Here is a 23508-nt window from a genome sequence, read left to right as displayed (position 1 = left end):
CCTGTTTACATAATGCAACTCATAATCTTCTAAATCAAAATCAATACCTTTTTCCTTTTGTAACCAGGATTCTGATATGGCAATAATACTAAATGGTGATATAAACTGTTGCAAATATTCCTTTATAGAGTTAAAATTAGTGTACAAACTTCGGCTGTTGAAATGTATGATTGACAATTTGTCGTCCGAAGTCGTAACATTTGTATACTGGTCTTGTGTATAGTAATCACAGTTCATATTTATTGAAACAAGAAGGTTGTTGACCGGGTCAGTTACATTTTCCTGATCTTGTGTGTTGTGCTCAGTATATTTAAATGTTTCCAGTTCCTTTTGTTTAAATTGTAAGATTCTCTGTAACAAATCTGTATCTTTGTTGTTCTTTGGTGTGAATATGTTTGTTGTAATGTTCATGGTGGTGTATAGAGTCTCACATTGTTACCTTTATCTTTCAGTTATATTTGTCAAGCTCTTCTATATTTCTCACCACCATAACTTTTGCTTCTTCTGGTGTACCATTCAGTTTGATGAGAATCCTACAATTTGTTACCCACGTTTGCTGAATTCTTTGCTGTTTCTTTAGGTTTCTTGCTTTCTTGGCTATATCGGCATTCTTTTTGGTTAAGTGATCATTCATGAATACATTTGTTCCTTTTAGTTTGAATCTTTGCTTCAAGAGTGCCCTTTTGTTTCTTCTGTTGGCAAATCTTACGATGACGGTTGGCCTCTCTCCGGTTTGTCTCAGAGTGTGACATGCCTCAGTGTGCTCCAGGTCCAACTCTATCCCTCTACTCTGGAGGTAGGATGCCACCTGTTGCTCCACAGAGAGCGTCTCCTGCTCACTGGGCTCCTCACCACCACCAACAACCGCACGCGCGTACGAGCGCGGCTTAAGTTGGATTCCTGAGATGACCACATCGTTCATACGAGAATGTTGCTCCAGTTCCTCCACTCGCTGCTCCAGCTCTGTGATGCGCCGGTTTTTCCTCCTCATTCTGGAGGCGCAGCTGTTTAACCTCCTCCAAAAGTTCCAAGAGCTGTGTCTGCTGCGTTTTGACAGCAGACACATCCTCAGCCAGAGAGTCAAGTGACTCTTTCAAGTCTCCGTAGTTCAATTTGGACGGCATCTTGTTAATAACTCCAACCTTACTTCAAGACAATTCCTCTTATATTTCCTCACAGGTTTGGCATCCTGCTCAGTCCTGTCTCTGCCGGGGTTTTTATGGCTGTTAGTGCGCTTCAGTCACTTTTCCCAGCCGGTATTAACTTTGGACACTTGACTTGGCTAACTAGCGTGTAGCCCCGTTAGCTCGCAGTTAACCTCGGCTCCACTCCTTCCTCCTTCCTCCGGGCTTCTTCTCAAACTGCCTCTACAAGGAAGCTGCGACTCTGCTTAGAAACTGGTCCTCTGCTTAGAAGACTGGTCCCATCTGTGTTGCATGGCATCGACCAACTTCTGGCACCAAACAAAATGCAAATCGAAGCCGTCTTCACGCTAAATGCTGGTAACATGGAAGCAAACGTAGTACTACACACTCCTGAACAGGCGGTGGCAGCCTTTGTTTTTATTTAGAAGCGTAGCAGCGGGTGTTGGTTTGCTAGATTCTTGGGACATTTATCCAGATGAAGGTCTCTTCTGCAGCTTCAACCTTTGGTGGGTGGAGTTGTTGAAGACACTTTTCTCCCATTTTGAAGAGCAGAGATGTTTTCTTCTGACTGGACTTAATGATGTTCAGCTCATCACTGGAAGTTTTTGAAGTGCACAGGCACCCCTTTTCACTTTGCTAGACTTTTCCAGCTCATCATTACAGTTTTAACACATTTCTTTGCTTAGCAACTTTGGCTTTTAAAATAACTTGTCACAGCTAGAAACATGTAAAATGTCAAGCATTGGGATCACCATCTTGAAAAATAATAAGCTAATTCGTGGTTTTACAAATGGGGAAATAAATAAAATGTGTTCAATATATTTCTGTTACACTTTTGACTATGGCTTTTCCAGTCCCACCCAGTGCACTGCCTAGATCCTTCATGCTCAGGAATCTTATGGAGCAGTGTGGAAATTCCATGTGTTGGCACAGGAACAGTGTGGTCGTTATCCAAATTGTTTAGCGTTCCCTAATTCACCTGTTGCATCCTGCATTTGTGTTCTCATCTTGTGATCTAAGTTGATTTGCTGTCTGTGTGTGTCTCTGTGTGTTGTGGAGCAGATTGAGTCCTGCTGTCCAGTATCTCATTTTTCCACGGCGACTTCCTCTGATGGTGGGAAGCTCATCTACACAGGGAGCCTTGGAAAGGTTGTTCTTGGTATGTCACTACTTTACTTTGTTAGGGGGGGACCCTTTTACTTTCAGGATGCCTTTTCATTCAGTATTTGTCTAAAAGCGTACAAAGATTTCATGACTCACGGGGTTCTTACCAGGATTTTTTTTACAGCATAGGGGAGAACTTAGGGGAGGTGATGGTCTAGTGGTTAAGCGTTGGGCTTCAGACCAGAGGATCCTTGGTTCAAATCCCAGCCTGACCAGAAAATCACTAAGGGCCCTTGGGCAAGGGCCTTAATCCCCTAGTTGCTCCCGGTGTGTAGTGGGCGCCTTGCATGGTAGCAGCCTCACATCAGGGTGAATGTGAGGCATGAAAGCACTTTGAGCATCTGATGCAGATAGAAAAGTGCTATATACGAGGTCTGTGATGAAAAAAGTGGTCCTTTTTATTTTTTTCAAAAAATAAATGGACTTGATTCATATGTTTTTACGTCAGACATGCTTGAACCCTCGTGTGCATGCGTGAGTTTTTTCACGCGTGTCGGTGACATCATTCGCCTGTGGGCAGGCCTTGAGTGAGGAGTGCTCCACCCCGCCCATCAGAATCTCTTTGTCTGAATAGCCGCTGCGGACGGCGCGCGTTGCTTTATCAACATTTTTTCTGGACCTGTGAGGGATATCCGAGTGGACACTATTCGAGAAATGAAGCTGGTTTTCTGTGAAAAGTTTAACGGCTGATGAGAGATTATGGGGTGTTTCTGTCGGTGTAAGGACTTCCCACGGAGCGGGACGTCGCGCAGTGCTCCAGGCGCCGTCGTCGGCCTGTTTGGACCTGAAAACATCCTAATTTAAGGCTTAATTCACCCAGGACGTCGTGAGAGAACAGAGAAGATTCAGAAGAGGCCGGCATGAGGACTTTATGCGGACATTCCACTGTTTAAGGACATTTTGTAATGAAAGATGTGCGCGCAAATTCGCCGAGTCGTTTCCGTGACGACTCGGCGAATCTGTGTGCGCCGTGACAGGAAAAACACCTCCGTGTTGAAAACCATATGTAAAATTCAGGCGGCTTTTGATGGCTTTCAACAAGTGAGTAACTGAGAAATTTTTTAACAGCTTGGGCATGTTCCAACTTGCCCATTAAGGTTTCCAACGGAGGTGTTTTTCCTGTCGCGACCCCTGCGGTCGGGTCCGGCCCGACATGCGACTCTGCCCGCATGTTCTTTCATTGCAAAATGTCCGTTAACAATGGAATGTCCGAATAAACTCCTCATGCCGACTTCTTCTGAAAGTTCTCTGACGACTTACTGGGTCAACAGAGCCTGAAATGTGGAAGTTTTCAACTTGAAATGGCGCCTCGAAGCGCAGATCGCCGTCAGGCGCCGTGGGCCGTCCTTAAAGCGACACTACAGACCAAAATCTCTCATCAGCCGTTAAAAAAATCTCTCATCAGCCGTTAAAATTTTTAAAGAAAACCAGCTGAATTTATCGAATGGTGTCCACTCAGTTGTGCCTTACAGTTTTTGAAAAAAATTTTATCAAACAAAGCAGCAGTCTCTGAGCCATTCCTAAACAATGAAAAAACGACGAGAGGGTGGGCCACCTCACTCAAAGACTGCCCACAGGCGAATGACGTAACCGACAGGCATGAAAAAACTCTCGCATGCCCACGAGGGTTCAAGCATGTCTGATGTAATCACACGTGATTCAAATCCATATGGTTTTTGAAAAAATAATAAGGTCCGTTACTTTTATCACAGATCTCGTAAATGCAGTCCATTTAAAACTTAGTACAGGGAGCACCACAGGCACAAGTATTGTAAGACAGTCCGGGGGCATCCCACCCTGAAAATGTTTAAGTTTATAACCCTCTAAAACACTATTTCCTGCATTTTGTAAAGTAAAACTTTTTTTTTTTTTTTTATCTTTTTTACAGCCCTACATTAAAGTCAAAGTTATTTTTTAGGAAATGGAGTTAGAGAGCTACTCAGCCTTGACAAATAAATACTCAGAGACACTGTACACTGTACATTTTATTCAAAAAGACTGCAATAATGTTTCCTCTGAGGCACACAAAAATACATTGTTTTCCAGTCAGCTTTACATTTGGCATACACACTAAGCACTAAAAAAGGAAAGAGTACTCAGGTAAATAATGTACCTGAATATTCACAACTAAGCCTAGCTGAAGAGACTGACTTTAACCCACTATGTGGCAAGTCACAGCATGTGAAAACAGGAGGCTTAAATGGAAGTGGTGACACTGAGCTTTCCTCTGCACATGCTGGCCCAATTGTCACAGGCTGAGTCGAAGATAAACTCCTCAGCCTGTGGCCCTTCAATATAAATCATCAGCAGGTTGTTCAGGTCTCAGCCTTGAGTCTGTTTCTTAATGATGTCTTCACTCACTTCATTGTAGAGAAGCCTCTCTCGCCATCTGAAAGGATACAAAAGTAAATGGTGTCATCTTACTTCCTTGCATGACCTCAAGCATAAGGCTAGAGGTCTAGAATGAACATGGCATAGTTCAGAATTAGAAGTATTCCACCTCGGGATTACTGGGAATACCCTTGCATGGTTGCCATCATACCTGACCAGTTGTTCTCACTGTGTTTTGTACAGTAACACTACCTCTGACCTTAGTGACATGAAATTTGGGGTTCCACAGGGGTCGGTTTTAGGTCCCCTGCTTTTCTCCCTTTATATAGCACTCCTTGGGCACATATTGCAGCATTGTGGGATACTTTCAGTGCTGTGTTGATGATACTCAGTGGTACATGCTGATAACTGCTGGTAATCTCATCCACACAAAATCCCTGCATCAGTGAAAAGCTGGATGTCTAGCAATTTCCTGCTTTTAAACTCTGACAAGACTGAAATGATGGTTCTTGTTCCAGTGAGACATCAGCATCAATTTGACCAGTTAATGCTTAGCTTAGGCTCTTGTGTCATGCATCACACTGACAAAGTGAGGAACCTTGGGGTAATTTTTGATCCTTCTTTGACTTTCACATTAGAGATATTACGAGGACTGCTTTCTTCCACCTGCGAAATATAGCGAAGATTCATCCCATCCTGTCTATGGCTGATGCTGAGACCCTGATTTATCCATTTGTTTCTTCTAGATTGGACTACTGCAATGTTGTATTTTCTGGTTTACTGCAATCCAACATTAGGGGTCTCCAATTGGTTCAAAATGCTGCTGCCAGACTTTTGACAGGAAGCAAAAAGTTTGACTACATTACACCCATTTTCGTGTCTCTTCACTGGCTTCCTGTCTCTGTGAGGTCAGATTTTAAGGTTCTGCTACTAACCTTTACTAACCTGCTCTGCGTTCTCAAGGGTGAATAGGAAGTCTGAAGGCCACAGATCCTTCTGTTATCAGTTTAGATGCAATTCACTCCATTGTTTCCCTAACCTTGACGGCTGCCTGTCTGACCTGAACTCCGCCATTCTTGTAATGTCGACATTAGGGCTGCAGCTATCGATTATTTTTGTAATCGAGTAATCTATCGATTATTCTGGCGATTAATCGAGTAATCGGATAAAAAGTACTTTTGCTTTTTAAAACATTAACAGTCCAGGGCTCTCCCTAAGTAATGGCACAATGTCACTGCGTCATCACGGAGATTGTCAAATTTAGTGTATCCCTTTCTGTTTTCCTGGGTAATTATTTATGTTTTCACATCAAGTTTTGGATCTTTCCTGGTGTCAGGAGCTCAGCCAAAGTCTTGACATTTTGCTCAAATGGTGATGGGTTGTGGCTTTCTGTTTTTTGTTTTCCCAACTTGTAAAATGCACCCATTTTTATTTATTGATTGATTTATTAAGGTGGTGGACTGGGTCCCTGCAGGAATTTCTTTTTAACACTGCGATTCAGCCAATGCTTTTCATTTTCAGCTGGAGGTTGAACATGCAGCCTCGCAGTCACTGTTTTTATTATTATTATTTTATTTGAGTTCCGTTTTTGTGAAGCATTGTGTGTTGTCCAAAAAAGCGAAAATTAAAAAGCACAACACTTATTACGAATCTAAGCAAAACGCAGAAGAAAGCGTGGACTTCTTCCAGAGACTCTGTGGCTGGGACGGAGCTGTGTGAGGGCAGTGCTGAGCCGCTCACACCGGGTAGAGAGAGGCAGCAGCCGGCCACCACGCGTAGAGCGGCCAGTGGATGAAACTGTGTTGTTTAAAAAAAAACAAAAAAAAAACACACTGCTTTGCTTTAAATGCACAGTAAACTATTTCAGATGATCAGCGTGGACCGTCTTTTTCGTAAGACTTTATATCATTCTGTTTGTCGCGTTGGAAAGCTGTAGCTATTGTGCTAATTTGATTAGCGCTTGCTCTAGTCTTCTTCTGTTGATTTTTCTGGGGGCGTTACAGCGCCACACACAGGCCTGGCATATGTACTACAACGTTAAACGAAGCGTCGAGGCACAGAATTTGCCTAGAACATTTTTTGTAATCGAATTACACGACTAATCGTTTCAGCCCTAGTTGACATCGATGTTCCGCAGGATGGCGTTCATGACAGGCGTAATTCTGTCTGCAGTGCCATCGGAAATGTCGCTGATTCCCAGGAAAGAGGTGACTACCTGATGGGAAAAAAAAAAAAATCTTAACGACCGAACAGGAGGAGCTTGGTCACAGGAAAATCAGTCATCTCATCAACGAGAAGGCTGAAGTAGGGGATTGCCTGCATGTCTGAGATGATCTTCTGTCATGGTTCATCGATCAGCACCTTCATCATCTCCCCATCACTTGCTCAGAATTGTAGTGTGCATTGCCAGCATGGAAAAGGAAAACAGTATCCAATGATTCCAGTCCTAAAAAGTATCTAAAACATTTTTTAATTTTTCAGAATTCCATGTGTAATGGAGTAAAATGAATCTTGTTGTTGTGAGCAAGGTAGGAAAGCCCCAGGCCCTTCATTATATTCTCAAAGGCTGGGAAAAGTGGTGGTGTGCTATTTTATTCGTAGTCAGCCAGTACATCCCTTGCAGTGCTGCTAAGAATGCCTTCCTCTCCATGTTGACCTGCTCCAGGAACGACTGCCTGATGCCTCCATTCTTCTCTGCAGCCTTGGCAGTTGCTGCCATAGCTTGTGCCTCTTTCTACTGATCTGATTTTGCACACTTCCTGAAGCTCTCCTTCTCAAACATAGTGCACTGCAATTTGCTCCAAACCTTTAGACCCACTTGCCTTTGAGGTTGGTGGGGCATGCAAATGTTGCACAACATTGCTTAAAAAAGACAATTTAAAAAAGATTGTTTTTGTAATGGAAAGCCCATCTTAAGACTGTTCATATATCCAAAGATTACTTAGTAATTATTGTCTGTTATCTTTATATGGTAGGAACATGCAGCAAAAAACACACACATTAAAACATGAAGACACTAAACCGCCAAAATTTCAGAAATAGTCTGTGGTCGCACACAAAAGAAGGTGGCTTCTATTGGAATGTTTATTTACTAAATATAACGCAAAGTGGAACATGTACAGAGGAAATGAATAACTTAAATGATAGTATCACAAGAAAAAAGATAACGTATGACTGCATTGGCTTTAATCAAAGTGTGGTTACGGTGATACATACTAGTGGGATTTCCAAGAACAGTCAGAGGTTATTTCCACCCAGGGAAAACCATTTTTCCACATTGGATCAAAGTCTGACTGGCGTTTTCAAAGTCCATCCATTTTCTTTCGCTTATCCGGAGTCGGGTCGCAGGGGCAGCAGCTCAAGCAAAGCCGCCCAGACCTCCCAATCCACACACACCTCCCCCAGCTCCTCCGGGGGAACCCCAAGGCGTTCCCAAGCCAGCCGAGAGATGTAGTCCCTCCAGCATGTCCTGGGTCTTCCCCGGGGCCTCCTCCCAATGGGACGTGCCCGGAACACCTCTCCAGCTAGGCTTCCAGGGGGCATCCGGAAAAGATGCCCGAGCCACCTCAACTGGCTCCTTTCGACGTGGAGGAGCAGCAGCTCGACTCCGAGCTCCTCCCGAGTGACCGAGCTCCTCACCCTATCTCTAAGGGAGTGCCCAGCCACCCTGCGGAGGAAATTCGTTTCGGCCGCTTGTACTCGCGATCTCGTTCTTTCGGTCATGAGCCAAATCTCATGACCATATGTGAAAGTCGGAACGTAGCTCGATCGGTAATCGAGAGCTTTGACCCCCTGCTCAGCTCTCTCTTCTCTTGTTTGAGTTTTTGATTTAACCGTTAAGTTGCCAAACCAGCTGGTAATACTGTACCGTAACACCGACTCAATAGTTGCTCTGTAAAAAAAAAATCGACATAATATTCCTGCATGCGCCAGAGAAAGTGCAAGCGCTGGCGGATTCGGGCACAAACTGAAGGGTGTGCCCGAATCCACCAAGGTCTTCAATCCACCCTGGATTGTCCTGTTTTCTCTTTGAAGCTGGCTCATAAAATGATGCCATATTACACTTGCATTTGTTATTTCCAAGCTTCTGTGCTAACATGGTCGAAGAAGACTGTCACTTTTAACGTTGTGTGAAAGCAGGTGTAATTGGCACTACATGCACAGGCTGAATGTGTATGTATGTATGTGTGTATGTATGTATGTGTGTGTGTATATATATGTATATATATATATATATATATATATATATATATATTCTACGCACTGTTTTAAAAACCTTGCGATAGTTGTGTTCAGTTGCCTGGCAGTGAACGTCAGGCAAGTGATGTTTCCCACGGTAATTGTTTTTATGTATGGTAATATGTTTTTCCTGCGCACATCAGCTAACAAAACTCCCACGCTTGGCTCTGCACAAATTGAGACCCAAAATCTGACAGTCTCTCAAACTACAATAAAAATAAGAAAGCCAACCAGCTCCATTCAGGAGAACAAAATGCAAAAGTAAGAAAACTGAAGACAGCACTCACCCACTTGTAGATTCATTGATTTCCTAGATTAAATATGTAAAGTCCACAACATCAAAGACGTTGAGCATAGCTCGCGCAAACAGCGTCCAGGTCCACTACATCAAAGAGGTCCTGACTGGCACTGTCACGCATGGACTGCGTGCGATCGTCAGCCGGAGAACCATGTCCGGGTCCATGCCATCCACCTGTAGACAATCCTCCATGGTTCAGCTGTGATTAAACATACCTCTGTGCACAGGGGCAGACCACAGCCGCCAGCATGAAATGTTTTCCCGTTGTGGTCGTGATTTAGAAGAAAATGGATAATCTCAGCGGGTGCAGACAGGTGTGTCCAGTGCACTCCCCATAAGCCACAGCTGCTGGATTCTCGGCCACTTCCAAAAATGGCTCTCTCGTCAGATCATCTCCACTATTTTGGCGTGCTCCCTCAGTAGCTCCGCTGTCAGCTCCTCATCAAGTTATCTCACAATTCTGGCACATTAGATATAAAGTCCATTATCCCCTGAAAATAACGTATTCCAACTTTTTCCAGTGTAAAAAGTACATCTGTGTCTTCATACAGCCTGTTATTGAAACAGCACCGTGGAGACGTTCCACGTTTACGGCGGTGGTGGAAAAAGCATCCTGCTACACAGACGGCAGAGTCAGCACATGTTAGGATCCAAAATTTGCCAGACTCTCAAAAAATTAAGAGTTTCAGGGTGAAATGTGTCGCCGCCTGTACAGTAAATCCGAACCATGGTTTTCGAATGAAAGCTCAGATGTTTCATCATCAGACGAATGCACCTGCTGAGTGGCAGTGTGAGAGGGATAATTAGCTATAAAAAAAACCCATCAGCGACCAGTAATTACTATCCCATGTGCACAGAGAGAGGCACAATCATGACTGGGACGTTAAATAACATGTGACATGTCCTTTTTAAAAAAAAGGGGGGGGAAACCCCCAACTGAAATCCCCACATAGGGCCCCCCTATGCTCAACTGTGCTGGAAAGAACTTTGACGAAATATATGACCCAGAATGTGTCTAATGACATCTGATTTTTCAAGATTTCCCGGAGGAGGTGTCCTGGACCCCACTCTCCTCTCGAGGTGCTCCTCCCTCAAATGAATGTTTACCCACCCACCCCAAGCTGTCCACTAAAATGTTGAGTGAAGAAGTCCATTTGACTGCTCCCTCATCTTCACTTGGAGTCACCACAGCAAGCACAAGGTGGATCTGCATGTTGAATTGGCACACGTTTTATGCCAGTTTCCCTTCCTGACACAACTCCACATTACATGGAGAAATGTGGCAAGGGTGAGGTTTGAACTGGGAACCTTCCGCACTGAAACCAAGTGCACTAACCACTTGGCAGTAAAACTCCAGTCACTCTCTAGTTTTGCTAGGTCTACAGTTTTGTCCCTGGTCTCCTTAGACAGCTCTTTGGTCTTGGCCATGGTGTGGACAGGTGTCTTTTATACACGTGATGAGTTCAAACAGGTGCAGTTAATAATGGAAGGGTAAATGGACTGCATTTATATAGCGCTTTTCCATCTCAGTGTTTTACATTTATGCCTCACATACACCCATTCATACAAACACACTCGCACGCCGATGTCAGGGTGCTGCCATGCAAGGTGCTCACTACACACCACGAGCAATGTGGGGAACCTTTTAACACCCACTTACAAAGGAACACCTCCGTTTCGGCGTGTCATGGGACAAGTTTGGACATGTCCAGCTCTCCACAATTTCTCTGATACTTACTGGACTGGTAAGCATTGAAAGCCGAGATAGGCATGTCCAAACTTGTCCTCTGAAACACCGAAACGGAGGTGTTCTTTGTCTCGCTTCCAAAGCGAGTCGGTCTTTACGTGCGAAGCCTCCGCGCGGATTTCCATGACAAAATCTCTTGTTAAAAGTGAAATCTGCCGGAAAATGGCTGATGTCCAGCTCTTGTGATAACCAGAGAAAGAGCACACGACGGTCTCGTATCCACAGAGCCATCTGTTTAGAAATGGTCCGGTGGCTTGTGCCGCATCGTCGCAGCTCGGAGTGCGGCGCGCCGAGCGTCCTTAAAGGGGTCCTTAAAGCTGTAGTAACAGTCCTTATTCTCTGTGAAGCCCGTAAAATTTTCACCGAAAGCCAGATAAATTTTTCGAATGGTTTCCAGGTGCCTGTCTCTAACAGCTTCTGAAAAAATTCTGATGGAAAAAAAGTCCTTTTCATTCCGCCATTTCCAGACAATGAAAATCCGATGAGGGGGCGGGACCACTCCTTCCCAAGGCGTGTTCACAGGCAAATGACGTAACCGACAGGCGTGGAAAAACTCACGCAATATACCTTTCGGGTATTGTTAAGAAATGATTTGATCCACCGACATCAATAAGCTTTGTGCTTAACGATTTTGTTATCGGTCCTTCAGAGTGGCCGTTGTTTTGGCGGGTGTTTGTCAGGAAAATGATCATTTCTCTACATTGATTACAGACCCTGCAGTGGGTCCTTAATCAACTTTTCTGCAGCGCGGCTTTGCTTTGAACCTTGAACCAATCGAAGCAGTGGTTCGCAGTTTGAAGCAATGCTTCAATCGATTGCTTCGTTTATTTCTTTCTTTCACTTAATTTTCCCCCGCTAAAACCCTAAAGAGCATACGTCTGTGAGTATTATTTACCTTTTCTATGTTAAACCGACCTGTTATGGTCTTCTGAAACAGTTGATAGATGTATTTTATAACTTAAAAATGGGAGCGATGCTAACACGTTAGCATGTTTATAGCATTTTCAATGTTAAAAGTTAGTATTTAGCAATTGCAGCCGTCATCACGTTCGGGTGCATTTGTTTTCAAATTGTAATATTCCTAATATTTTATATTAATAATCTAATGATTATTATATACGATTTTAGAGAAAGAGACAAAAAGAACCTGAATAGAAATGCAACAGAAAATATATAATAGCAACTAACAATGAACATAAATAAATACATAAATACTTACAGAAATAAATAAGTGTTTCCTGTGAACACCTAGTGACTCTCACACCTCCATTTCATCCCTGTCTTATTTAAGTTTAATGACAGTTTGTTTCGGTTAAACCATATTTTCAGTTTGTTAATTTCTTCAGTGATTTCCTCCAGAACTATCTGCCAAGATAGAAAACTGCTGCATCCTAGTAAGAGCAGAATACTACTGGAATGAATTTGAATAAGGAAAGTTGTATTTTTTTTTTTTTTTTACTCACCTAAATGGATGCTGCACTCACTCCAGTTTATCATCTGGAATAGTCCCAGATTGCATTTCAGAGCGTCTAGTATTCAAACATTTTTGTGCAGGTGGTGTTGGGGGGTAATTTTGGGTTTCAGCTTTTTTTGTTTTTCACTACTTTCATCCCTGAATATGAGTTGTGATTCACTTTTGTGCGGATTAAAGCTACTAACTGGGACTCCTGTCTAGTTGCGAGAAAGTAACGAGAATCATCCTCCGTTCTGTTCACACAGCTCCAAACGTTGAGCAGTTCTCTGACAATTCAAGATAGAATGATAGAATCCAGTCTGAATTAATAACTTAAAAACGAAACACCGTTTTGTTTATTTTTATTTATGTCCAGAGATCAAGGATACAGTGACTAATTTCATATTTATTTACTTTAAGACTCAAGGAAATACATAGAAAACCTGTAAAGCCTACTTTTAGTACAAAATTCACGAGGTATCGATAAGGGAATCCATAAGGAATCGGATCGATAAGCAGAATCGATAATGGCATCGATATCAATAAAATCTTATCAATACCCATTCCTACTCCCCAGTCGGAACGGGAGTGACATGTTTAGCCGCATGTTCTCCTTGAATTGCTGTCTGTCTGAGTGGTGTCCAAAAAATGAGCTGGGCTTCATAGATAATTGGCAAAGTTTCTGGGGAAAACCTGGTCTTGTTAGGAGAGACGGCATCCATCCCACTTTGGATGGAGCAGCTCTCATCTCTAGAAATCTGGCCAATTTTATTAAACCCTCCAAATCGTGACTATCCAGGGTTGGGACCAGGAAGCAGAGTTGTAGTCTTACACACCTCTCTGCAGCTTCTCTCCCCCTGCCATCCCCTCATTACCCAATCCCCGTAGAGACGGTGCCTGCTCCCAGACCACCAATAACCAGTAAAAATCTATTTAAGCATAAAAATTCAAAAAGAAAAAATAACATAGCACCTTCAACTGCACCACAGACTAAAACAGTTAAATGTGGTCTATTAAACATTAGGTCTCTCTCTTCTAAGTCCCTGTTAGTAAATGATATAATAATTGATCAATCAATCAATCAGTCAACTTTTTTCTTATATAGCGCCAAATCACAACAAACAGTTGCCCCAAGGCGCTCAACAATTGATCAACATATTGATTTATTCTGCCTTACAGAAACCTGGTTACAGCAGGATGATTATGTTAGTTTAAATGAGTCAACACCCCCGAGTCACACTAACTGTCAGAATGCTTGAAGCACGGGTCGAGGAGGAGGATTAGCAGCAATCTTCCACTTCAGCTTATTAATTAATCAAAGACCCAGACAGAGCTTTAATTCATTTGAAAGCTTGACTCTTAGTCCATCCAGATTAGAAGTCTCAAAAACCAGGTTTATTTGTTATTATCTATTGTCCACCTGGTCTTACTGTGAGTTTCTCTGTGAATTTTCAGATCATTTGTCTGACTTAGTGCTTAGCTCAGATAAGATAATTATAGTGGGTAATTTTAACATCCACATAGATGCTGAGAATGACAGGCTCAACACTGCATTTAATCTATTATTAGACTCAGTTGGCTTCACTCAAAATGTAAATGAGCCCACCCACCATTTTAACCACACTAGATCTTGTTCTGACATATGGCATAGAAATTGAAGACTTAACAGTATTCCCTGAAAACCCCCTGTTGTCTGATCATTTCTTAATAACATTTACATTTACTTTAATGGACTACCCAGCAGTGGGGAATAAGTTTCATTACAGTAGAAGTCTTTCTGAAAGCACTGTAACTAGGTTTAAGGATATGATTCCTTCTTTATGTTCTTCAATGCCATATACCAACACAGTGCAGAGTAGCTACCTAAACTCTGTGAGTGAGATAGATTATCTCGTCAATAGCTTTACATCCTCATTGAGCACAACTTTGGATGCTGTAGCTCCTCTGAAAAAGAGAGCCTTAAATCAGAAATGCTTGACTCCGTGGTATAACCCACAAACTCGCAACTTAAAGCAGATAACCTGGAAGCTGGAGAGGAAATGGCGTCTCACTAATTTAGAAGATCTTCATTTAGCCTGGAAAAAGAGTCTGTTGCTCTATAAAAAAGCCCTCTGTAAAGCTAGGACATCTTACTATTCATCACTAATTGAAGAAAATAAGAACAACCCCAGGTTTCTTTTCAGCACTGTAGCCAGGCTGACAGAGTCAGAGCTCTATTGAGCCGAGTATTCCTTTAACTTTAACTAGTAATGACTTCATGACTTTCTTTGCAAATAAAATTTTAGCTATTAGAGAAAAAATTATTCATAACCATCCCAAAGACATATCTTTATGTTTGACTGCTTTCAGTAATGCTGGTATTTGGTTAGACTCTTTCTCTCCGATTGTTCGGTCTGAGTTATTTTCATTAGTTACTTCCTCCAAACCATCAACATGTCTATTAGACCCCATTCCTACCAGGCTGCTCAAGGAAGCCCTACCGTTAATTAATGCTTCTATCTTAAATATGATCAATCTATCTTTATTAGTTGGCTATGTACCACAGGCTTTTAAGGTGGCAGTAATTAAACCATTACTTAAAAAGCCATCACTTGAATTCATCATAGTACAGAAACAGCATTAGTGAAGGTTACAAATGATCTTCTTATGGCCTCAGACAGTGGACTCATCTCTGTGCTTGTCCTGTTAGACCTCAGTGCAGCTTTTGATACTGTTGACCATAACATTTATTACAGAGATTAGAGCATTCGATAGGTTTTAAAGGCACTGCGCTGCAGTGGTTTGAATCATATTTATCTAATAGATTACAATTTGTTCATGTAAATGGGGAGTCTTTTTCACAGACTAAGGTTAATTATGGAGTTCCACAAGGTTCTGTGCTCGGACCAATTTTATTCACTTCATACATGCTTCCCTTAGGTAGTATTATTAGAAAGCATTGCTTAAATTTTCATTGTTACGCAGATGATATCCAGCTTTATCTATCCATGAAGCCAGAGGACACACACCAATTAGTTAAACTGCAGGAATGTCTTTATTATTAAGTTATTGTACTTGGCCCCACAAATCTTCGAAACATGGTGTCTAACCAGATCCTTACTCTGGATGGCATTACCCTGACCCCCAGTAATACTGTGAGAAATCTTGGAGTCATTTTTGATCAGGATATGTCCTTCAATGCATATATTAAGCAAATATGTAGGACTGCTTTTTTGCATTTGTGCAATATCTCTAAAATTAGAAATGTCTTGTCTCAGAGTGATGCTGAAAAGCTAATTCATGCATTTATTTCTTCTAGGCTGGACTACTGTAATTCATTATTATCAGCTTGTCCTAAAAGTTCCCTGAAAAGCCTTCAGTTAATTCAAAATGCTGCAGCTAGAGTACTGATAGGGACTAGAAGGAGAGAGCATATTTCACCCATATTGGCCTCTCTTCCTTGGCTCCCTGTTAACTCCAGAATAGAATTTAAAATTCTTCTTCTTAATTATAAGGTTTTGAATAATCAGGTCCCATCTTATCTTAGGGACCTCATAGTACCATATCTCCCCAATAGAGTGCTTCGCTCTCAGGTGACCCTGAACCATCCCTTAGTTATGCTGCTATAGACCTAGACTGCTGGGGGGTTTCCCATGATGCACCCAGTGTTTCTTTTTATTCACCTCTTTTTGCTCTGTATGCACCACTCTGCTTTTAATCATTGGTGATTGATCTCTGCTCTCTTCCACAGCATGTCTTTTCCTGATTCTCTCCCCTCAGCCCCAACCAGTCCCAGCAGAAGACTGCCCCTCCCTGAGCCTGGTTCTGCTGGAGGTTTGTTCTGCTGGAGGTTTCTTCCTGTTAAGAGGGAGTTTTTCCTTCCCACTGTCGCCAAGTGCTTGCTCATAGGGGTTGTTTTGACCGTTGGGGTTTTTCTGTAATTATTGTATGGCTTTTGCCTTACATTATAAAACGCTTTGGGTCAACTGTTTGTTGTGATTTGGCGCTATATAAATAAAATTGATTTGATTTGACTTAAGAGGATTGTGGTGGCCTGGAGTTAATAATCTAACGAACACGCACATACCAAGAAGGTGGTGGCCATGTCTGGACAAGAGCCTCTTTTTCATTCTGGAAAGTACATAAAGACTTCTTTCGATTGTTTTAACGGAAGATAAACATGTTTTGAAGGATTATATCTGCACAGGGAGCATTTTTATGGAAGAAAGGATTATACATCGTGATTCTACAGGATCTAACGAGTGTTTTAAACCATATATGAGTGAAAAGGACGCAGTTCAGAGATTCTACACCTCGTTAGATGTAAGTAAAATGTTTTTTTTTTCTATGCGGTAATCCTCACACAAACTTCTTTGTTGTATTTTATGGGATGTTTGTGTCATATTTTGAGTGATATGATCATTTTCTTGAGAAAGAGATGAAAAGAATGATGTATGGTGAGCAGGTATTGGAAAAGATTTAGACCAAACTTAGAACTCGTGAACTAAAAATGCATATATCCCGCCGGCGGTATAGGGTAGGCTGCAAGAGGTTTTAAGGACTTTGGCCAAGGGCCCTTAGTGATTTTTCTGGTCAGGCTGGGGTTTGAACCGATGATCCTCTGGTCTGAAGCCCAACACTTAAACACTACACTATCACCTCCCCATAATACAAGACTGCAGAATAGGGGGGCTTCTTAAAGAAAGGTCTGTGAGAGCCAGAATTCTTGCTGGTTGGTAGGTGATCAAATATGTATTTAATGTAATAAAATGCAAATTCATTATTTAAAAATCATATAATGTGATTTTCTGATTTTTAGATTCTCTCACAGTTGAAGTGTACCTACGATAAAAATTACAGACCTCCCCATTCTTTGTAGGTGGGAAATCTTGCAAATCGACAGTGGATCAAATGCTTATTTGCCTCAATATACCAGCTTTTTTGTGCTTGTTTACTCAGTCGCTGATACTTGCTTGGTCTGTAACTCAACAAGGCTTGTGTGTATCCTGAACACGGTGGCCAAGCCTACTTTTTTTTTATCTGTATCCACCCAATATTAAGTTTAAGACTGTTTTAGTATTACACAATACAGGCAAACTGTCCTTGTTATGTCCACCAAGGACATAATAAAATGATCGATTTATTTGTCTGTCTGTCTGTCTCTTAGCAGGATTACATCAAAACTACTACACGGATTTTGACTAAATTTTCACCACCTACAGATATTCAGCCATGAAACAATCCATTCAATTTTGGAGGTAATCCGGATCCGAAATCTGGATCAAGTGTCACTTTATATAGGCTTTGAAGGATTACTGTTAGCAGGATTACGTCAAAGCTATCGCATGGATTTTAATGAAATTGTCAACATAGATATATATTAGGCCAGGGAAGACACCTCTAAATTTTGGAGGGGATCCGGATTCTGGATCAAGATTTCACTTTATATAGAATTTGAAGGATTACGTCAGAAGTACTTCATGGATTCTCACCAAATTTTCACCACAGACTTCACTGAATTTTGGAAGTGATCTGGATCCAGAATTTTAGATGTCAGAATTCTCTGATTGCTCTTGTTTAAAATAAAATACAGCCCTACAAGTCACGGTAAACTGGTGTTATAAACCACAAAAGTCTGGGTTTTGTGAGTTCCCTAAAGTCTAGTCTCCTGTCTGCATTTTGACAGATACCTTTTCTTATTGACAGATTCACTTGTAACAGTTGAATCAACTTGAGCGGCTGAAATGACTCAAACTGTAGTGGTATTTGAATAACTGTTGCTTTGTTTTGCGTTTGTGTTCAGGTGTGAAGCTGTTCTCTTACACCTCCAGTGGGCTCAGTCTCATACTCATTCCCCATATCTTACTGCAATCTAGTACCGGGTTGAGTGGATTCGCACACGCTGCTTTCTGCTGTTGTATCGGCTTCTTCACCTTCTGCACTCCCATTCTCCTCCACCTCATCACCAAGGGCTATGTGGTGCGCCTCTACCACAACGTACAGTTGGACACCTACACCGCCATCACCTATAGCTTAGCTCTGACCGAGAAAAGGACTGTGTTCCACCAAAGCCAGGTGAGGATTCCAGCCATCAGCAAGATGCTCACCACATTCTATGCTGACAGGATGGGGCTGCTGGTGAGCCCGGAGCAGTTCCCAGTGCCACAAGACTACAACCACCTCATGGGCTACGATCGGCCCTTCACGTTCACTGACGCCAACATGGAGGAACCAGACAAAAGCCATTAAATTGCTTTAACTGAAGACTTCTAAGTATGTTGTCACTGTAACAATTCTTTAGCGCCAATTCTTTAGCCTTGGTGAAAGTCAGCAAATTTTTTATTTTGTACACAAACACCGCCACACAAGCAGAAGCTAACCAATTAATGTTATTGGATGGGGCAGTAACAGTTCAGAGTAAACCACTTTGTCGCCTCTGAACAGGTGAAAATATCAGAAGAGCCTGGTTACAAAGATTTGTTTCCACTTCACCCAGTGGAAAGTACAGTAGGTGAGTGGATAAGGAGCTAGCTTGCCACTATGTAGAGCCGGGTTTGAATTCCGCTCAAAATTTTGTTAGCAAAGAAAGTCATGAAGTCATTACTAGTTAAAGTTAATGGAATACTCAGCTCAATAGAGCTCTGACTCTTTGTCAGCCTGGCTACAGTGCTGAAAAGAAACCTGGGGTTGTTCTTATTTTCTTCAATTAGTGATGAGTAGAAAGATGTTCTAGCTTTACGGAGGGCTTTTTTATAGAGCAACAGACTCTTTTTCCAGGCTAAGTGAAGATCTTCTAAATTAGTGAGACGCCATTTCCTCTCCAACTTACGGGTTATCTGCTTTAAGCTACGAGTTTGTGAGTTATACCACGGAGTCAGGCACTTCTGATTTAAAGCTCTCTTTTTTAGAGGAGCTACAGCATCCAAAGTTGTCTTCAATGAGGATGTAAAACTATTGACGAGATACTCTATCTCACTTACAGAGTTTAGGTAGCTACTCTGCACTGTGTTGGTATATGGCATTAGAGAACATAAAGAAGGAATCATATCCTTAAACCTAGTTACAGCGCTTTCTGAAAGACTTCTAGTGTAATGAAACTTATTCCCCACTGCTGGGTAGTCCATCAGAGTAAATGTAAATGTTATTAAGAAATGATCAGACAGAAGGGAGTTTTCAGGGAATACTGTTAAGTCTTCTATTTCCATACCATAAGTCAGAACAAGATCTAAGATATGATTAAAGTGGTGGGTGGACTCATTTACTTTTTTAGCAAAGCCAATAGAGTCTAATAATAGATTAAATGCAGTGTTGAGGCCGTCATTCTCAGCATCTGTGTGGATGTTAAAATCGCCCACTATAATTATCTTATCTGAGCTAAGCACTAAGTCAGACAAAAGGTCTGAAAATTCACAGAGAAACTCACAGTAACGACCAGGTGGACGATAGATAATAACAAATAAAACTGGTTTTTGGGACTTCCAATTTGGATGGACAAGACTAAGAGTCAAGCTTTCAAATGAATTAAAGCTCTGTCTGGGTTTTTGATTAATTAATAAGCTGGAATGGAAGATTGCTGCTAATCCTCCGCCCCGGCCCGTGCTACGAGCATTCTGACAGTTAGTGTGACTCGGGGGTGTTGACTCATCTAAACTAACATATTCATCCTGCTGTAACCAGGTTTCTGTAAGGCAGAATAAATCAATATGTTGATCAATTATTATATAATTTACCAACAGGGACTTAGAAGAGAGAGACCTAATGTTTAATAGACCACATTTAACTGTTTTAGTCTGTGGTGCAGTTGAAGGTGCTATATTATTTTTTTCTTTTTGAATTTTTATGCTTAAATAGATTTTTGCTGGTTATTGGTAGTCTGGGAGCAGGCACCGTCTCTACGGGGATGGGGTAATGAGGGGATGGCAGGGGGAGAGAAGCTGCAACTCTGCTTCCTGGTCCCAACCCTGGATAGTCACGGTTTGGAGGATTTAAGAAAATTGGCCAGATTTCTAGAGATGAGAGCTGCTCCATCCAAAGTGGGATGGATGCCGTCTCTCCTAACAAGACCAGGTTTTCCCCAGAAGCTTTGCCAATTATCTATGAAGCCCACCTCATTTTTTGGACACCACTCAGACAGCCAGCAATTCAAGGAGAACATGCGGCTAAACATGTCACTCCCGGTCTGATTGGGGAGGGGCCCAGAGAAAACTACAGAGTCCGACATTGTTTTTGCAAAGTTACACACCGATTTAATGTTAATTTTAGTGACCTCCGATTGGCGTAACCGGGTGTCATTACTGCCGACGTGAATTACAATCTTACCAAATTTACGCTTAGCCTTAGCCAGCAGTTTCAAATTTCCTTCAATGTCGCCTGCTCTGGCCCCCGGAAGACAATTGACTATGGTTGCTGGTGTCGCTAACTTCACATTTCGCAAAACAGAGTCGCCAATAACCAGAGTTTGATCCTCGGCGGGTGTGTCGTCGAGTGGGGAAAAACGGTTAGAGATGTGAACGGGTTGGCGGTGTACACGGGGCTTCTGTTTAGGGCTGCGCTTCCTCCTCACAGTCACCCAGTCAGCCTGCTTTCCCGGCTGCTCGGGATCTGCCAGGGGGTAACTAACGGCGGCTAAGCTACCTTGGTCCGCACCGACTACAGGGGCCTGGCTAGCTGTAGAATTTTCCACGGTGCGGAGCCGAGTCTCCAATTCGCCCAGCCTGGCCTCCAAAGCTACGAATAAGCTACACTTATTACAAGTACCGTTACTGCTAAAGGAGGCCAAGGAATAACTAAACATTTCACACCCAGAGCAGAAAAGTGCGGGAGAGACAGGAGAAGCCGCCATGCTAAATCGGCTAAGAGCTAGTAGCTACGCTAAGCTAGCGGATTCCTAAAAACACGCAAAGTGAATGTGTAAATAATTTAGAGGTGATTCAGCAGAAGGAGTGCTTTAGTTAAGGCACGTAAAGATTACACTGGGAAACAAATCGTAATCTAGATAACTAGATCAATCTAACTGCGCAGATTAAACAGCTAACAGATACAGAAAAACACCGCTGTGCTCCGGAACAGGAAGTGATACAATACCGCAGTGAGAGCCAACCACCAATCAGGTCCCATCTTCAGGACCTCATAGTACCATATCACCCCAATAGAGCACTTCGCTCTCAGACTGTAGGCTTACTTGTAGTTCCTAGGGTTCCTAGGTAAGAGTAGAATGGGAGGCAGAGCCTTCAGCTTTCAGGCTCATCTCCTGTGGAACCAGCTCCCAATTTGGATTAGGGAGACAGACACCCTCTCTACTTTTAAGATTAAACTTATAACTTTCCTTTTTGCTAAAGCTTATAGTTAGGGTTGGATCAGGTGACCCTGAACCATCCCTTAGTTATGCTGCTATAGCCTTAGACTGCTGGGGGGTTCCCATGATGCAGAGTGTTTCTTTTTATTCACCTCTTTTTGCTCTGTATGCACCACTCTGCATTTAATCATTAGTGATTGATCTCTGCTCTCTTCCACAGCATGTCTTTTTCCTGATTCTCTCCCCCAACCAGTCCCAGCAGAAGACTGCCCCTCCCTGAGCCTGGTTCTGCTGGAGGTTTCTTCCTGTTAAAAGGGAGTTTTTCCCTTCCCACTGTCGCCAAGTGCTTGCTCATAGGGGGTCGTTTTGACCGTTGAAGTTTTTCTGTAATTATTGTATGGCTTTTGCCTTGCAATATAAAGTGCTTTGGGGCAACTGTTTGTTGTGATTTGGCGCTATATAAATAAAATTGATTTAATTTATTCCAAAATGGATGAAATTCATTTTTTCCTTAAAATTCTGCACACAATACCCCACAATGACAATGTGAAAAAGTTTTTTGCAAATTTATTTTAAAAAAGCTAAGAAATCACAATGTCCATAAGTATAAAGTCTTTACCATGAAGCTCAAAATTGAGCTCTGCTGCGTCCTGTTTCTACTGATCATCCTTGAGATGTTTCTACTTAATTTAATGCTTAATTTGAGTCCACCTGAGGTAAAATCAGTTGATTGGACATGATTTGGAAAGGCACATACCTGTCTACATATAAGGTCCCACAGTTGACAGTACATATCAGAGCACAAACCAAAGCATGAAGTCAAAAGCAATTGTCCGTAGACCTCTGAGACAGGATTGTCTCGAGGAGTCTCAGACCATGGGAAACAAAATTCTCTGGTTAGGATGACAGGATTGAGGGAAAGATGAATACAGCAATGCACAGAGACATCCTGGATGAAACCTGCTCCAGAGCGCTCTTGACCTCAGACTGGGGGAAGTGACAGTAAGCACACAGCCAAGATTTCATGTCGTCGTTATGAGATGTTGTGAGTAGAATTTTGGGCAGAGGTCTCGAACTGATTCCAGAAAGGGCCATTAACTAATTCCATCTGCTCAAAGTGATGTTAATCAGTGAAATCACCTGGTGGAGTGGGTGGTTGCGCACAAAACCTGCACCCTCTTGGCCCTTTCTGGAATAATTTTGAGACGTCTGGTTTAGGGGGAGTCGTTATAGAACTTGCTACTATAGTTGTCTTCATGCTCTCTCCAGTTGTCCTCTGAGGCTTTACAAGTGGCCTGCAGAGGAGGGGCGGGGCCTGACAGCCAGCACATTCAGCTCGCTCAGGTCCATGCAACCACCCACTTTTAATGACACTTTTGCCTGTTCAGTAGCAACAACAAGGACTTAACTCTGCAATTGTTATTGCCCCATCCAATAATATTAATTAGCTGGTTAGCTTATGGTTGCTGTGTGGGGTTTGTGTTCTGAATCCATTCTGAATCTGAGTGGTTGGCTCTCACTGCGGTATTGTATCACTTCCTGTTCCGGAGCACAGCGGTGTTTTGCTGTATCTGTTAGCTGTTTAATCTGCACAGTTAGATTGATCTAGTTAACTAGATAACGATTTGTTTCACAGTGTAATCTGCACGTGCCTTAACTAAAGCACTCCCTCTGCTGAATCACCTCTAAATTATTTACACATTATTCACTTTGTGTGTGCAGCCGGGAAAGCAGGCTGGCTGGGTGACTGTGAGGAGGAAGCGTAGCCCTAAACAGAAGCCCTGTGTACCGTTCACATTTCTAACCGTTTTTCCCCACTCGGTGACACACCCGCCGAGGATCAAACTCTGGTTATTA

The 23508-nt window shown here is 42.4% G+C and overlaps 1 protein-coding gene across 1 annotated transcript in view; it reads left to right on the top strand.

Moving 5' to 3' along the window:
* tmem70 (transmembrane protein 70) overlaps positions 1-18974 on the top strand; it is a 30730-nt gene extending 11756 nt beyond the window's left edge. Inside the window, exons 4-5 of the mRNA XM_034183806.1 lie at positions 2208-2304; positions 18160-18974. Of these exons, the coding sequence (XP_034039697.1) occupies positions 2208-2304; positions 18160-18605 (543 nt within the window). The 3' untranslated portion in view covers positions 18606-18974. The remainder of the gene's footprint in view (positions 1-2207; positions 2305-18159) is intronic.
* The last annotated feature ends 4534 nt before the right edge of the window (positions 18975-23508 follow it).

This window comes from Thalassophryne amazonica, chromosome 12, assembly GCF_902500255.1.
Source record: "Thalassophryne amazonica chromosome 12, fThaAma1.1, whole genome shotgun sequence".
Classification (NCBI taxonomy): Eukaryota; Metazoa; Chordata; class Actinopteri; order Batrachoidiformes; family Batrachoididae; genus Thalassophryne; species Thalassophryne amazonica.
Note: the sequence above shows the minus strand (reverse complement) of the source record. Positions and strands in the feature narration are given on the sequence as shown.